This window comes from Sycon ciliatum, chromosome 8 (genome assembly GCF_964019385.1).
Source record: "Sycon ciliatum chromosome 8, ocSycCili1.1, whole genome shotgun sequence".
Taxonomy (NCBI): Eukaryota; Metazoa; Porifera; class Calcarea; order Leucosolenida; family Sycettidae; genus Sycon; species Sycon ciliatum.
In genome coordinates, this window is record NC_088650.1 from 105,001 (window position 1) to 122,915 (window position 17,915).

The following is a 17,915-nucleotide window of genomic DNA, read 5'->3' on the forward strand; positions in this document are numbered from 1 at the left end:
CTTGTTCCGCATCTGCTGACCTGTCGCAGGATATGCTTCCGTCACCTCTCCAGTTGAGTGAAAGTTACGCTCAGTCGTTTGGAAGTTTTCTCCCGCGATGCAGCGAAGACCAGGGCTACTTGCAATCTTTGCAAAACGGTCTATTCTTACAAAGGCTACTCAACGACGGCGCTGAAAAGACATCTCGACATCAAACAGCAGTCCGAAGTGAAGTAAAGCAGCAGCAACCCCAAATTCCGGCAGTGATAATTTGCAATGATAATTTGAACCAGCTGAAAAAATCGAACTTAGAAAAAAAATATTCAAAAAATCATATTTGCCACATCAATGAAACTCGTTAGCTCGCTCAATAGCTTGCTCGTTAGTGGAACTGATCGCTCGTTTGTTATAGATACGCTCGTTTGTTTTAGATACGCTCGTTTCAGCACTAATTTGTATACATGTATGCACTGCCCAATCTAGCACAGTTGCCAACAAGCTATAATTACCGTGATGCGGATTTCAGGTTGTTTTTGAAAACGAGTTATCTCATGGTGCTGGCTCAACGGGTTAATTACTCCAATATTCTGATCGATTCAATCAGAAAATAGCATAATACACCACCAATCACACTTGCTGAAGATGGGCTTGACTGGAAAACTGCATCAAACCATAACTATTTCAAAGTACAATGGAATTTTCACACCCTTAGGAAAGTGCAATCAGTACAGCCACAAGGGAGGGTATGGACACCGAGCAAGAGGTACCGGCATGCCGGATGCCGAGGAAGGGGTAAACTGATCAAAATCTGCGAAGTATAGGCAGGCAAAAAGCATAGTTCATTATGCTGATGATCTGTTTCTGTTGACGCAGATAATTGTTGTACTTCGTCTTTGATTACCTATTTCAGACAGTAACAGTATCTGCGTCCAAATTCAACGGAACCGACGGATATATAACTTATCCAAAACACAGAGAGACCTACCAGCGTATATGGCCATTTCTCAACAGTATTCAGTAAGTCACACTGACAACACCCCATTCCACAGTATGCAGTAAGTCACACTGACAACACCCCATTCCATATGTCCAATGTACCTACATTGCAATCAATACTCAGACTCAGACATGCCCATAGCCAGCAATCGCATGTCATCTCGTACATTGAAAATCAACATAATTTTGCGAATCGACCTTTTTTTCAGGATCACTTTTCAACGAGGACGAAGCAAAGTCGGCCGAACGAAGCCTAGAGGAAGAAAATCACCCTCTCCACTTCACCATCACGATACTGACATAGATACGAGATGAAACAACTAAAAAATTCACAAGACAACTGTACGACCATCATCGCGCTGACTTTGGTCTGACTTTGGTCTGAGAATTTCTATCACGATCAAAAATGTACGAGGAGCACTCAAAAATCAGCCACAGACGTACCTTTATCGCTCTCTACTCCTTTTTCAAGGCACAAAAGTCGACTCTCCACTTTCAAACCAGGAACCAGACATACCAGTGGTCCTTTTCAGCTGCTCCACGAGCGCAGGAAATGTTCACCAAGGGGCGCAGAGCAGCATCCATTCCAGAAAAATAGCTAAAATACGAGTGAGACTGCATGCCCTGAGTACATGAGTACATGTATGAGTACATGCAGAAAATAGTCAATTTCAGCGTTTCTGCTCCAAACAGCAACCAGCTTCGACTAGAAACAAAGATTACACCAAAGGATCAAACAACAACGATTTTCTGCAGTTTTTTTGCAGTTGGCTTCCTTGTGCTTGGCCCAGCACGCCAAAAATCACACCTCGGAGGAGTACAAAAATTACAACTCTCAGATGTCCTTGATTGCTGGCCATGCATCGCGGAAGTGATGATAGCGAACAGCTATGTTAGACATAGCAACTTGTGCTGGGATTACACCATTAAGGTAGCTCGGGCCTATATCGCGAAAAATATAGGAGGTCAAAAACCATTTTCTGTCTGATTTTGTTCAAATTTCCAGTGTTGAAGCATCATGAGGGCAAGATGTTAATCCCAAAATTTGGCTAGTGTGTAATGAATCCTTCCCTATATTTGGGGCCTGTGAAAGACACACCCATACGTTCACATTTATGTCACGAAATAAGAGAAAAACCCTACTTTTACAAACAGGAGTTCGCTCAGTTTTATTTGTTTTATGAGGCAGGTTTACACTAAACTGTCACATAAGTGCATTTCAATTCTTTTTCTCGAATTAAGAACCACTATAATCACACACTGTTGAGGCAAACACTCTGGAATCAATTACGAGAGACGACCATTTCTTCGCATATTTCTGCAAACAGCGGATAAACGGGTCCAATGACCTAACCTCATTTGGACATAACTTTATGATACTGAAGTAGTGCGATGCAGATAGCAGGACAAACTCAATTATTTTCGGGCCAATTTGCAGAAATTAAATTTCAAAGCACTGCGGAACCATATTGAATCGGGGTTCGGAATACCTGTTTCGTCTCCTCACACAGAAGCCTTTACTTTCAACCAGTGTATTTTTGCTGATAAATCTACCCTAACATGATCTGATATCATGGGAATTACTGACATGTTCTGATATCATGGGAGTTACTGACATGTTCTGATATCATGGGAATTACTGACATGTTCTGATATCATGGGAATTACTGACATGTTCTGATATTAATGCGATTAATAGTATAAGTGAAGCGGACATTACAAAATGATGAATGAGAATACATGTATCTAAAATGGTTGTTCCTAATCGATTTTCTTGAGACTATCATCAGGGAAAATCGTCTCACAATAGAGGCTATACGGAGAAACAAACTACTTATAGGTTAATGGATAGTGGGAAGTATACAAGGTGAGGTGTGAAAAAAAACTAAAGTGGGAGAGAAGACGAAAGAAATTAGAAGAAAAGATGTGAGAGTGTTCTGACGGTGTGAGCTACTACAAAAGGTGAGTGAAATGAAGGCGTGGAAGCAGGTGAATGTGATAGAGTGAGGAACTGTGAGGTGTAGGTGTATGCGAATGAATACGTGTGTGAATGCTAGGTGAAGAGTCTCAGTTTTGTGACATTTTCTTTCTGAATGCATAGATTAGGATTGTGTTTACGGATGAAACAGCTTCTAATACCTTAAGTTCACGAAACCTACGAGCACGACACAAAACAGTGAAGCATGAATCATCATACACTGTAGGTTTCGTGAACTTAAGGTATTAGAAGCTGTTTTCATCCGTAAACACAATCCTAATCTATGCATTCAGAAAGAAAATGTCACAAAACTGAGACTCTTCACCTAGCATTCACACACGTATTCATTCGCATACACCTACACCTCACAGTTCCTCACTCTATCACATTCACCTGCTTCCACGCCTTCATTTCACTCACCTTTTGTAGTAGCTCACACCGTCAGAACACTCTCACATCTTTTCTTCTAATTTCTTTCGTCTTCTCTCCCACTTTAGTTTTTTTTCACACCTCACCTTGTATACTTCCCACTATCCATTAACCTATAAGTAGTTTGTTTCTCCGTATAGCCTCTATTGTGAGACGATTTTCCCTGATGATAGTCTCAAGAAAATCGATTAGGAACAACCATTTTAGATACATGTATTCTCATTCATCATTTTGTAATGTCCGCTTCACTTATACTATTAATCGCATTAATAAAGTTATTGTCTCCTCGTCGCCTTTTCATGTTCTGATATCATGGGAATTACTGACATGTTCTGATACCATGGGAATTACTGACATGTTCTGATATCATGGGAATTACTGACATGATTGCAAGAAGCAACAGATGAAGGTTGGAAGCATTTTTATTGTCCTCAATGTAAACTTGTCTTTTTCTTAGAGAACGCCTCATTTGGGCTACTTCAAGGGGCCATAACCCCTCCAAAGTGCCCAATGGACCGTATGCGTGTTAAAACAAAATGGCGTCACGACTTATTAAAAGTGGTATAGTTGGTGGTACGAGTGTTCAAAACCATTTGAACTTCATACTGTTCGTCTTTTTTTTGACATGCTCTCTTTCCATCGTCCTTAGCTTTTGTTTGTTGAGAGCTGTTTTGGCTTTCTCCTATACCTCTGGGGGATGCCAAGTGATGGTTTTGAGAGGCTGGTGATGGCTGTGAGCGAGAGTTTGCCGATCGGCGTCGTCCTCGCTATAGCGATGAAAATACTAGTTACTGCGCACCTGGCAGATATCACAACACGTCGGAGCGTCCAGGAGCAAAGGAATCTTGGGTTTTCACTGGAATCTAGTTCCTCCAGCATCGTGTAGCCCACCGTCGGTGAATGGCGGTCCAGAAAGGTCGAACATGGTCTTCTGCAGCATCTCGCAGTCCTGCGAGGCACACTGAATACGCCTGTCATGTATTCTACAAATAAAAATCACGAAGTAGTGGACTTTATAGTGATGAGTCTATCCTGTATGCTGCAAAAGACGCAGGAAATGTGACTGGTGTCCGTACACTGGACGCCAATATCATCCCAGTCTTCTCCTGCAGGATCTGTTTGACATTGACATACCGGTATGCAGTGGGTCGACATTGGCCTGGTTTGGCAGCTATCTGCCTGGGTGGATGTAGCAGGTTTGCATTGGCGCGTCGTCCAGTCCGACATTTTCTTGTAACTGTGGAGTACCGGCAGGGTTTGAGAGGTTGCTCCTGCTGTGAACACATCTCTACTGCCTGTCTCGTCCTGGAAGTGCCGTCTCGCCGCTTCCTTGCTCTACAGTCACGCCGTTATTTCGCTTTGTTTCGTGGTGCAGCTCAAAACCTGCCCAAACAACTGTGAGCTCGCAACATGGTATGGACAAATTGCACCACTCATGCTGGTTAACTAAAACCGGGATAGTCAAGTAAGCGAGTTCACTCCCTGGGCCATGGTAAGATTTGTTCAGCGCGGGCTATTCCAACCTCCAAGTGCATAGTCACGGATCGATCCATGCGATGGTGGTTGACCTACAAAGAGCCAAGGTCTACGAGTACTACTATTGGATGCTGTCTACATGCAGTCAACAAAATCCTCAGTATGCCCCAGAATAGGGCATGTGCATCTATAGCATGACACAACAGGGGTTCTGGCGGCACCTGTCAAACAAGCAGTAGCGACTAGTGCCAGCTACCTATTGGAGGCTAGCCGCTACAGTCTGTCACTGGAGATAATTATTATGTTCACTGTTTAGACTGAGCACAATCAATGATGCCCAATCAATCTGCCCAATGTGTGTTCTGTTCCACCTAATTATAACTTCCCATCACATCAACCCTACTACACGCACATGTCGTCACTCTAGCATGACTTGTGTTATTATTGTTTATTTTGATTCGCACGATAAATAGAGCACAATAAACGTTAACTTGACCGAAGGATAAAGGCGACTACAGATAGAGGAACACATCGAGGTACAGGTACCGGCATCAATACAGTATCAGAGAGAAACAAACAAAAATGAGAGGTACGCAGAAAAAACTCTCGTAAGCCCAAGGGGAAGTGGTTGATGAGGGATGAATGCACTCTCCACGCTCATCTACACTGTTCGTGGAAATGCACACATACATACAATAATATACAACATAGCAACAGCATGCACAGAACCGAACAATTTCATGTTCACACATGCAAGCACAGACCTGAACATTAGTACCAAAAGCCGATACAGACAATATCCCCATACACACAGACGCACACACACACACACACACACACACACACACAATGTCCCATGTATGCGCCCGTGGCGAGAAAAGCACGCAAATCTACAAATGCACTGGATGTAAACCCACAGATTTTCTCTTATAACAACGATAGCGGATCTGATTCTGAATGAAACACACACACACACACACACACACACGCACACACACACACACAATACAATGCCCATCCGCAGATGATGGCAGGTCCTGAAAGAACAGGCAGTGTTCCAGTAATGGGGAACAGAACTTCGAGTGGCAAGTGAGGTATACACACACACACGTGCGTGCGCGGGCACACACTAAAGTATTCAGAAATAGAATCGACATTGTAGTATTCATTGGTTGGGGAATGGAAAGGAAAATAAAACATTGCTGTAGGTTATTGTTGTAAGGACACTGGGAGCACAACAGAAAGGTAAGCAACTTGCTAACTTGCTTTGAAGCAAAGAAAGTTATTACTACACGGATCTCAGAAGGAAGGAACGTTCCAGAATGCTGCACTGGCAACAGGCGGCCTGCATGTGCGCGGCCCCTGCAGTCGGTCCAGCTGCCGGCCTTGCAGTGCTGAAAAGAATGTGCAGTACAGCATGTCACATAGTATCGCAGCCTGGACAAATAGGCGCTGGGAAGTCCTAGTTATGTGCTCAGCTACACCACGATGCACCAATCTTCTGAGCTACTTTGGCAACAACTTTGTCCACTTGAGACTCCCATGGGCTGAGCCAGTTGTTGAGGGCTGCACCAAGGTGGACGGCAATGACCGCTGATGGCAAGGCAATCCATGACACACACTCACTAAGGCATCGTCAACATGGCGCTGAGGCTGGATCGATAAAATCAACCTTTAGGCTGCCGCGGGGTTGACGGGGGGTTGACAACGAGGCCGCTGTCTCGAAGCTAGTCAGTCAGCCTGGTCACCGCCATTGACGAACCAGTCGCCACCGCCAGCAGTGGCGGTAGGTTGTGACAAGTGTGGTGCAATATTGTCAGCAAATTCAGTACTCAGGATAAGATGAGTGACAAAGGGAACGTTGTGTTTGATAATATTGAAGTGAACAGGGATGATCACAAACCCTGCGCGTACTCCACCGTGAGTTACAAGAAAACTCCGGACTGGACGACGAGCAAACGCCAACCTGCTACATCCAACCAGGCAGATACTATTACGATAGCTGCCAAACCAGGTCAATGCCGACCTACTGCATAATGTCATTGTCAAACAGATCCTGCAGGAGAAGACTGGGGTGTTGGCGTCCAGTCACTGAGTGTACAGACACCAGTCACATTTCCTGTGTCTTTTGCAGCATACAGGCTGAGACTCATCACTGTAGAGTCCACTACTGCATGAGTTTTATTTGTACAATACATGGCAGGCGTACACGGTGTGCCTCGCAGGACTGCGAGATGCTGCAGAAGACCAGGTTTGACCTTTCTGGACCGCCATTCACCGACGGTGGGCTACACGATGCTGGAGGAACTAGATTCCAGTGAAAACCCAAGATTACTTTGCTCCTGGACGCTCCGACGTGTTGTGATATCTGCCAGGTGCGCAGTAACTAGTATTTTTATCGCTACAGCGAGGACGACGCCGATCGGCAGACTCTCGCTCACAGCCATCACCAGCCTCTCAAAACCATCACTTGGCATCCCCCAGAGGTATAGGAGAAAGCCAAAACAGCTCTCAACAAACAAAAGCTAAGGACGATGGAAAGAGAGCGTGTCAAAAAGAAGACGAACAGTATGAAGTTCAAATGGTTTTGAACACTCGTACCACCAACTATACCACTTTCAATAAATCGTGACGCCATTTTGTTTTAACATGAATATCGCGGATTACATACCCTAATATATCGATTTTCTCATTCTGCACACCCATAGCTTTGCAAAAAAAGGTGTTAAACTGGTGAATTTTCGGAAAGGGTATTTCGGCATGAGCTACCTTAAACAGCTTTCAAGGCTGATGAATCGACCGCCCCTAATTTTAGCCTGGGATCCAGCACACAGCTATGAAGTGGCTTTTTCTGGCTAGTGAATCCCTATCAATCAATAACACACACACACCATTGGATCATGAGGCCATTGGACGCCCATCGCCGGAGGCGATGATAGCGATGCTACAGCAGAAGCCATAGCAACTTGTGCTGAGATTGCACCATTCAACATCTTGCAAGGTTGAAGAATTGGCCGCCACTATTCAGCCTGGTCTACACCACACAGCTATGAAGTGGCTTTTTCTGGCCAGTGAATCCCTACTTTTTGGTCTTTTTTTATTTTTTCCCGCACACACATCCCACCACGTACTCCGGCATGCACAGGCTGTTGGTAGCCACCCAGGAGAATGAAAAAAAAGTCAGGAAGAGTCTGAGAAAGAGAAGAAAGACGTGTGTGACCATAATCGTCGGGAATCGAACCCGCAACCTATCGATTGGAAATCGCTGCACATACCACTGCACCATATGGGACACACACACACACACGCACGCACGCGGGCGCGCACACACATGCACACCCGCACACACACACACACACACACACACACACACACACACACACACACACACACGCCCACACACGCACCTTGAACCTTGAAACTGCCACCTAACGGGGATGCAGCAGGAGGACAGAGTTTCTTCTTGCATTTGTGTTGAGCCAGGTACTGGGACGTGTGAACTTCCGAGAGCAGATCGGGCCTGGGATGGTGCAGAGCTCGGTGCGAGAGCTGCATGTTAGCGGTCACACATACACACACACACACACATACACACACGCGCGCGCGCGCGTGCACACACACACACATATACACACACACATGCATACACACACATGAACACATACACACACACACACACACACACACACACACACACCATTGGACCATTGGACCATTGGATGCCCATCGCCAGAGGCGATGATAGCGATGCTACGGCAGAAGCCATAGCAGCTTGTGCTGGGATTGCACCATTCAAAGCTTGCAAGACTGAAGAATTTACCGCCACTATTCAGCCTTGTCTACACCACACAGCTATGAAGTGGCTTTTTCACACACACACACACACACACACACACACACACACACACACACACACACACACACACACACACGCGCGCGCGCGCGCACACATGCACGCGCGCACACGCACGCACGCACACACACATACACACATGCATGCACGCGCACACACACACACACACACACACACAAACACACACACACACAAACACACGCACACGCACACACACACACACACACGCACACACACACACACACACACACACACACACACACACACAAAACACACACACAGATTCTGAACCCAAGCCCTGAGCAGTGCTGGTAGTATTGGAAAGCCCATACATGCTTGCTCGTAAATAGCTGTTCCCGTGACAACCTAATTTTGATGCGCACTACATGTATGTACATGTACACGTACCGTAATGTCGCGTGCATAAGCCGGATTTGTGCATAAGCCTGTCTCGTGTAGAAGCATGAAATCTGCAACAGCTTTTCGCGTACAAGCCTGTCGCATGCATAAGCCGGGCCAGTACACGAGACGCGCCACGTGTCGCGTGCGTAAGCCGGGCTACTACGCAAGACTGGTGAGCGCGCCTTTTACATGTTCATGTTTGCATGGTACCGTACACTTGCACACGCGGAAAACGTGGGAAGATGCGGAAATCAACACCAGCTGCGCTCGACGGCCATGCAGCACTCTTCAAGCTTCAAACTTACCTTTCCCATGGCATTTTCCGTCTTGTCCCTTGGCAAGTTGCTTGTTTGAAGTTGTTTCGGCGCTCCTCGAACTTTTCACTTGTGTTTGTTGCAGTCTACCCGTAGATAGAACTCATCTCAACCAAGTCTGCTTGTCGAAATGCCGAAAACAAAAGGACTTCGGAAAAAATACTCAGCGACATTCAAGCTGGCGGTAGTGAAAGCTGCAAAATCGACTTCTGTCACTGCTGCTTCTAGAAAGCACAGCATCGACGAGAGTATGGTGCGGCGATGGAAACGGCAAGAAAACCAGCTTCTTGTGGCGGAGAGGTCCAAAACCAGCCGTGGTGAGCAGCGATCCCGGACATCTGGTGGGAAGCGGAGCCAGTTCACAGATTTGGAAGCTAATTTGTTCGAGTGGCTTGTTGGGGAACGTCAGCAGAGACGACGAGTGAGCAGGAAGTCTGTCCGTGCAAAGGCTAAACAGCTCCATGCCGAGATGGGAAACGCCGAGGAGTTCAACGCCAGTGCTGGTTGGTGTGCCAACTTCTTTATGCGTTTTCGTCTGACGATGAGAATGAAGACCCATCAAAGCCAACGATCTCCGGAAGACTTGATTCCCAAACTGACGGATTTTCTGATGTATCTGAGGAAGTATTTCGCGGAACATCCGACCATGACGAAGGCCAACATCTTCGCTATGGATGAAACTGCTGTGTGGTTCGATTCCACCAGCAGTCGGACAGTGGAAGTGGTAGGAGCACAATCTGTTCCATTGGCATCAACAGGCCACGACAAGGCCAATGTAACCGTTGCTCTGTGTGCTTCAGCTGACGGGAAGAAGCTCCTACCCTACATCATCTTCAAGGGAAAGGGCAAGACGGCCGAGGACAAGGAGCTGAAAGCCAGACGCGACATTGTCGTGAGTTACTCCGACAATGGGTGGTTCAACTCTGACTTGACGACGGACTGGCTCAAGAAGGTGATGGGTACCTTTGCGTTTGGGAAGAGGCTCCTCATATGGGACTCTTACCGCTGCCATGTGTGTGATGCTGTGAAGGCCACCCGCCGCGAGCAGAACATCGACTGTGCCGTTATTCCAGGAGGGTGCACTGGCCTCATCCAAGCACCGGATGTCAGCTGGAATAAGCCATTCAAGACTTCTATCCGGGAGCAGTATGACGAGTGGATGGCAACCGGAGAGAAGTCATACACTGCTGCTGGTAACATGCGTGCCATGTCAAAGTCGAAGCTGTGTGACGTTGTGGTGAAGGCTTGGCAAGGCCTTTCCCCTGACCTTATCTCCAAGTCGTTCGAGTGCTGTGGTCAGGTGCCTGGAGCCACGGCAGAGAATGTGTCATGCTTCAAGGACGGCCGTCCAGCTGCCAGCGGACGAGAACAACTGGCTGAACGGTTCGCCTTGCCGACAGCCGAACTCCGTGTTGACAATGCTGGCAGTGATGAGGTGGTGGATGAGCTTGATCATGACGCTGTAGTCCTTGGTGACGATGGCGAGGTCAATGGAAGTGGTGATGACAGTCGCAGCGACAGCAGTGACAGTGCCTCTGAGGAAGAAGGACAGTGATGTTTCATACTGAACTGCTTTCTTTCTTGATCTTGCTAATCAAGTCAGTGTTACACAATTGTTTTGTTTCTGCACACTTCTACTGAACTGCAATTGCAAAACAATATCACCTACCGGTACCTTCTGGGTACCGGTACCCGTAGTATCTTTGATAGCTGTGTCGATAGCTGACACTTGTCTCACTCTGTGCGTGCACATCCTGTTGCTTGCCTCTCATTCTCACGGCACCATGTACGAGCATGTTCTTTATCATCGTACTCCACACCTCATGACCTGAAAAGGAGTTGAACTCTACTGTGAAGCTGCTGGTGTTTGATGAGTTGGCTTGTTCGTTTGTGTGTGTGTGTGTGTGTGTGTGTGTGTGTGTGTGTGTGTGTGTGTGTGTGTGTGTGTGAGAGAGAGAGAGAGAGAGAGAGAGAGAGAGAGAGAGAGAGAGAGAGAGAGAGAGAGAGAGAGAGAGAGAGAGAAAGGAGAGGGGGGACGCGGTTCAGGGAGCGAAAAAAAAGAAAAAAAATCCCGTTGGAAAATGTTGGTTTTGACGTCCAAAAGTCAGCAGTTTGCGCATACAAGCCTGGTCATTGAGTGGTGCTTGTCATATAAGCCTGTCTCGTGTATAAGCCTGTCTTGTGTACAAGCCTGACTCCATCACCGGCTTATAGGCATATAAGCCCCGGCTAATGCACGCGACATTACGGTACATACCGCCAGGTAGTGTGCAGGTAGTGTGCAGGTAGTGTGCAGGTAGTGTGCAGGTAGTGTGCAGGTAGTGTGCAGGTAGTGTGCAGGTAGTGTGCAGGTAGTGTGCAGGTAGTGTGCAGGTAGTGTGCAGGTAGTGTGCAGGTAGTGTGCAGGTAGTGTGCAGGTAGTGTGCAGGTAGTGTGCAGGTAGTGTGCAGGTAGTGTGCAGGTAGTGTGCAGGTAGTGTGCAGGTAGTGTGCAGGTAGTGTGCAGGTAGTGTGCAGGTAGTGTGCAGGTAGTGTGCAGGTAGTGTGCAGGTAGTGTGCAGGTAGTGTGCAGGTAGTGTGCAGGTAGTGTGCAGGTAGTGTGCAGGTAGTGTGCAGGTAGTGTGCAGGTAGTGTGCAGGTAGTGTGCAGGTAGTGTGCAGGTAGTGTGCAGGTCTGAATAGATGAGCCAGTATGCTGCTATGCTGCTTCCCTGACCTGGCTGTTGTGGAGGTCTGAATAGATGAGCCAGTATGCTGCTTCCCTGACCTGGCAGGGCCGTCGGAAGGAGTTTAACATTGGTGCGGCAAAAGTGTGAGAGGGGGGTGCGGGGGTCCTCCCCCGGGAAAATTTTTGAAAATTGGGCCTAAAAAGCCATATAGAATAATAAAAAGAATATGCATGCTGATGATACACCGCATTGTCGATGTAAAACAGTACCTGGACAAGAGTCGACAAGCCACCAACAAGGTTGAAATGTAAAAAAAATAATAAAAAAATAAATTAAAAAAATGCGAAAATTATTGGTGCGGCTTTGGCCGCACCTGCCGCACCGGTTCCGACGCCCCTGCCTGGCTGTTGTGGAGGTCTGAATAGATGAGCCAGTATGCTGCTTCCCTGACCTGGCTGTTGTGGAGGTCTGAATAGATGAGCCAGTATGCTGCTTCCCTGACCTGGCTGTTGTGGAGGTCTGAATAGATGAGCCAGTATGCTGCTTCCCTGACCTGGCTGTTCTGGAGGTCTGGAACCAGCTCTCGCAGTGCGTTCTGCTGAACCAGCCAACAAGGAAAGGACTGCAGACGTTCAAAGAAAAGGTCAACGCCCACCTGCGCCTTACCCACTGGGAGTGGGCAATGGACAGGCTATGAATCAAAGAAAAGGAGGAAAAAACTCTGTTCCCTCCTCCATCCACTTCGTTGACTCTCTGATAAATTTTTATTGTGCATACTTTTCCCCGTAATCCCCAGTTATCTACCCCCTCCCCCCCCCCCCCCTGCGTAAGCTGTAATCTTTTGTTTTTGTGGAGCGCTTGGGTTGGAATGAAGCCGAGACCCTATGGTCGATCAAGCTGCCCCTGCCTCTCCCCCACTCTTGCCATTCCATATGTCTCATCGCTGCCTTGCTGGTTTGTGCCATCAAATGGTGTGTTTTTTTTTATAGGAATTTGCAATATTCGGTCATGTCACGCTCGTTTCCGGCCGTGCTAATAAGCACTGAGAAATTTATGCTTGCTCTGCGTAGGTCTAGCCCAAATTTGCCGGCAATGCTTCCAGCCACATATCAAATTTTCCCACGAAAAGAAATTGCTTGCAAATTCCGAGCAAAATCTTGCATTTATAGAGAAAGAATCCGGGAGTGTTTTGCCTAGTGTAAAGCGTGATATTTTTGCGGCGTTTTTAGTTCGCGTTTTCAGAATCCGGACAGGTTTGCGAGGTTTTAATTTTGCGATTGCAGAATGGCATTCTTGCTAAACCTGTGGCATTCTTGCTCAACCTTTCATGGATCTCCTTTTCGCGCTGTCTAAATTTCGCGATTTCCACGCGGTTGCGAATTTCGCAGAAATTAGACCATGGCAATAATTTCACGGTTTACAGTATTATAATTATTCTAATTTCTTTGCTTTAATTGGGCCAATTTCGTCCTGAAATAGCTCGTATATGTTGTCAGGGGTACACAAATTTGAAATCGAGCTACAAAATCCGTAATACTGACACCACTTGCAGTTTTGCATTTCTCATCAGAGTCACCTACCACTTTTACCAAGTAGACGGTTCATTCGAAGCCATTTTTGCCACAAAGCAGGAGCAAAATGGAGCAAAATATCAGAAACGAAAGGCAATGCCAAGCAAAATACAGGAAGTGTTTGGGCAAAATTTGGCCCCAAAATATCGAAGCGCCCCCGCGAATATTTGGGCTAGACCTACTATAGTGAAGCCGCACATGTCATATGTCACATGACACATGTCACATGACACATGACACAGCATTATGTCATGGCTGTTCTCTGCAGGGTACAATGTACAGGGGATAAGACCAGCTCAGTGCAAATTGTAAGTCAATGTGATGTACTTCAAATGTCCCTATGCTCACATCACTACACACTGTGATTAACACAACCGACCACCCACATACACTGCCATACACTGACATACACTGCCATACACTGACATACACTGACATACTAATCAATTGTCCAATTGTCCAACCCGCCAACCCTCAACATACAAACAATAATTTTACTTCCAGAGAGAAAAGGGTGGGTGAGTAGGTGGGTGGGTAGGTGGGTGAGTAGGTGGGTGGGTGAGTAGGTGGGTGAGTTGGTGGGTGGTTGGCTGGCTGGATGGATGAGTAACTTCATTTTGAAAACAACAACAGCAACACGAGAAACCTCGGACGGACCCTAACGTTATTTGGGTGACTCGGAGCTTATCAAAAAGAAAATAGTAGGGAAAACTTGTTACTACACTGCCGAAGTGCACCATGCTGTAAAGGTTTGCTAATTGTCATCACTTTTGTCAGCTTGATATGCAGTAAAATCGTGTCATTTGCATGTTCCTTACCGGATTCGGTGTTGGCACTGCAATACCAGGATCACCTCCACTGTATTGTGGGAACGCATGGATTACTGAGAATCTTGCCTTGAGCACACACTGTCAGAATGCACTATGCTAGCGTACTATGCTGTATTCGGTATACCATACTGTAACCTATAGCAACAGACAAAGCAGTTAAACCAAAATGCAGTGTGACTAGTGTGTCGTCGGTGGTGATGTCACTTACACACAACGTACAAGTAATGTTAGTTAACTGCGGTCACCATATTCGCGACCATACGTATAATGCGACTACCCTGGTAAGTGTGACTGACCTGGTAAGTGTCCCATGACCTGGTAGGTGTCCCATGACCTGGTAAGTGTCCCATGACCTGGTAAGTGTCACATGACCTGGTAAGTGTCACATGACCTGGTAAGTGTGACTGACCTGGTAAGTGTCACATGACCTGGTAAGTGTCACATGACCTGGTTTGTATAAAAAGGACTTAGGTGACTGGACCAGTTTGTCATGGTTAGGTCGCCAATTAGCTCCCACTGAGCTGACCTGGTGTATGACACTGACCGGGTCATGTGTGACTCACCAGGTCATGTGACACTGACCTGGTCATGTGTGACTCACCAGGTCATGTGAAACTGACCTGGTCATGTGACAATGACCCGGTCACTGCTGTCACTATGGTCAGTGGTCAGTGACTAAGCTTGTCATATGTGACTAAAATGTACATTCAGATGAAAGCCTGTGATCAGATTTCAAAAATGAATGATGCGTCAGACAAGGGAAACCTCTGGAAGAAGATCAAAACAATGGCCCAAGGTGAGTTATGTTACTTCAGGTACCGGTATAAATTGTTTTTTTCTTCTCAACACCAACTGTGTGCACGTGTCCAAGGAATATGCATGTAGCTAGTAGCTACATGCGTATTCCTGTGACCGATGCTGTGACCGATGCTGTGACCGATGCTGTGACCGATGCTGTGACCGATGCTGTGACCGATGCTGCAACAGTTGCATTGGCCGTAGTTCACTGTGATGAGTGATGCCATTCCTTCCATTCTAACGTCAGGGCCTCACAACTTGTCACAATGCATACACTGTTTAACTAGTCCAGTGTTTCTCTCTACCAAATCAAGTAGATAATTATCCGTACATTCATGGTCCCCGTTCTTGTCCTGACTTTTTCTAACCCAACATGGTTTGACCGTATTGTCCAATGGTTTTGCCAGTGTCGTCATCGACATGCATGTACATCCGCCAACGTCCTTCACAGCTGAGACTTTCAGCTCGTGCTAGTCTTGATTGTGCTCACCTTCCCCTCCTCATGTTATCATAACGACTTAGAACCTTCCAAGTTGGAAGGCTGTTGGAGTGGCAATCCAAGATGTGCTAGAGCTGATAGCCAGTTAGTTGTAGAACGTCAGTACCGTCGGTCCGAGTCGTGCAAGTTTATCGCGTGAGCTGATTGATTGTTAAGTATCTGGTGGTGTAAGTGGACAGTATAGCGTAATAATTATTATGTAGTTCCTTGCTCCTTTTTTCTTTTCCATAAATTCATGTGATGTCCTGTAATGTTTTCCATGCAGACATCATGAAGGAGAGGTTCGACTTACACACTATGAAATCCTATGATATTCAAGTCAAGAACATACAGCCCAAGATCTATGATGTAAGAGAGAACCTGGTTTTCTTAAAGCGCACGCACCAGCAGAGGCTCAAGGGAGTGGTGGAAGTAGTGATATTTGTATTTGCATTTATCGATTCTCCCCAGGCTTTCGCCTAAATCAAGGGAGTCTCTGGTAGAGCAATGGCAGTGAAGTGCTTCATTTTGTACACACACATGAACCTGCCATGCACACCGGACCGTGATCATAACATACACCACCTAGACCGTGATAACGGCCTAGACTTGCGGGGGGGGGGGGGGGGGGGTGCATTCAGTGCAGTTTGTGCATGTAGAGTGAACGTACACATGCCTGCTCAGCAGCTGTTTGCTGTATATGTACAATGCAATGTACGTTACAAAGTACTGTATAGCCACTACTAGTTCCAGTTCAGAGATTAGAACATGTTCTTTTTACCTGTGAATACCGCTTTTACCGTTTTCCCCAGGTCTACTGACAGTCTAACTGCATGCAAGCTAATAATTGCTACAGTTTAGTTTTACTATGATGTCATTGAGTATTAATGACATCATAATTATTGAGTATTGATGACCGCTATGAAGTAGTATTCGCAGTATTATACATCCTACTTCCCAATCAGTTGAAAAACTTCACAGGCAAACAATGTGTACATGTAGAGGCGACGGTTCGATACCGGAACGGCTTGACAGCCAAATTTGTATAGACCCAAACCGATCATCAAAAATATGTTTGTGGAAGGAAACTGGCATGTTGAAGTTTGCTCTGAGGCCAGAGTCAATCGAACTGAGCCACTCCTTTGTGTTGACCCATTGCCTCCAAATTGCCAAATGTTTCGCTTCAAACCAGAGGTGGCTCCAAACCGGACATGTTTTAGAGTGCACGTCAAATTCACTCTGGGTCTGAAATTAGGTAATTGCTATCGCTCCACGACGGCCAGTACAGAGTAACAATAAGGCTTGTGTGTGCTTCCATTAGTTTTGATCGGTATGCAGTGCTTTATTGGCGAGAGGCAAGCCGCTGTTTACCTGCGACAAGAAGTTGATTTTTCGAAAGTCGTAAAACTCAAGTCGCAGTGGGGAACAACACATCAAAAACTCAAATGCTTGGTATGGTGCTTCTGGTCATCGCAGAGCCATGGAAGTTTGGCGCTGAGTAAAACACATCGTAGTCTCACTGTGGCATACGTTTTCTAATCAAAATACCAAGAGAGAAAGTGAATACTGAGACCGTTCCGGTTTGCAACCTATGTCCTATTTGAAACCGTCGCCTCTACATGCTGCCCAATGCAAATGGGACCCCAGCATGTGAGGAAAAAGAAAAAAAAGGTTAACCATATTTTGGACAAACCCGTGTGCCCAGGAATTTGCATGCCCTTTCAAAGGTTTCTGTCCCAAAAAAGCTCACCACCTGTTTATCCACGAGCCTCACAAGTCTGTGCGCGGCCAAGTAATGAGTACTGATTACAGTATACTGGTCATGATGCATACACCATGCCCTATTATGAGATCCCAGTATACACCATGCCCTATTAGGAGATCCCAGTACACCCCTGTGATGATATTGGAACTATATCATTTGGTGCCATTAAATATCCCTATACATATACATATACAGTAACTATAACCTTCACATCCTCATATTTACACCTGTCCATATATGACATTAGAATAGCATGCTGCGTACTACTTCCCGTACTACCGGTACCTTTTCTAGTACTCACATATTGTACAACTTTACACACCAAGATAAAATAACAAGGATGACAGCCCTTCAGGGTTAGTTGTCGGTTAGCCGGACA

General features: G+C 46.3%; 1 protein-coding gene and 1 long non-coding RNA gene across 3 annotated transcripts in view; one reads left to right on the top strand and one right to left on the bottom strand.

Annotated features, from left to right (window-relative positions):
* The window catches only part of LOC135823319 (uncharacterized), an 85,413-nt gene that overhangs the window by 59,949 nt on the left and 7,549 nt on the right, over window positions 1-17,915 (top strand). The window contains exons 12-15 of the mRNA XM_065336182.1: window positions 890-996; window positions 13,934-13,973; window positions 15,207-15,291; window positions 16,058-16,140. Of these exons, the coding sequence (XP_065192254.1) occupies window positions 890-996; window positions 13,934-13,973; window positions 15,207-15,291; window positions 16,058-16,140 (315 nt within the window). The remainder of the gene's footprint in view (window positions 1-889; window positions 997-13,933; window positions 13,974-15,206; window positions 15,292-16,057; window positions 16,141-17,915) is intronic.
* The window catches only part of LOC135823320 (uncharacterized), a 30,442-nt gene that overhangs the window by 2,016 nt on the left and 10,511 nt on the right, over window positions 1-17,915 (bottom strand). For both annotated transcript variants that reach the window (XR_010554663.1, XR_010554662.1), the window contains exons 2-3: window positions 14,484-14,630; window positions 8,266-8,407 (exon numbers count right to left, since the gene is read on the bottom strand). This is a non-coding gene — a long non-coding RNA (uncharacterized LOC135823320). The remainder of the gene's footprint in view (window positions 1-8,265; window positions 8,408-14,483; window positions 14,631-17,915) is intronic.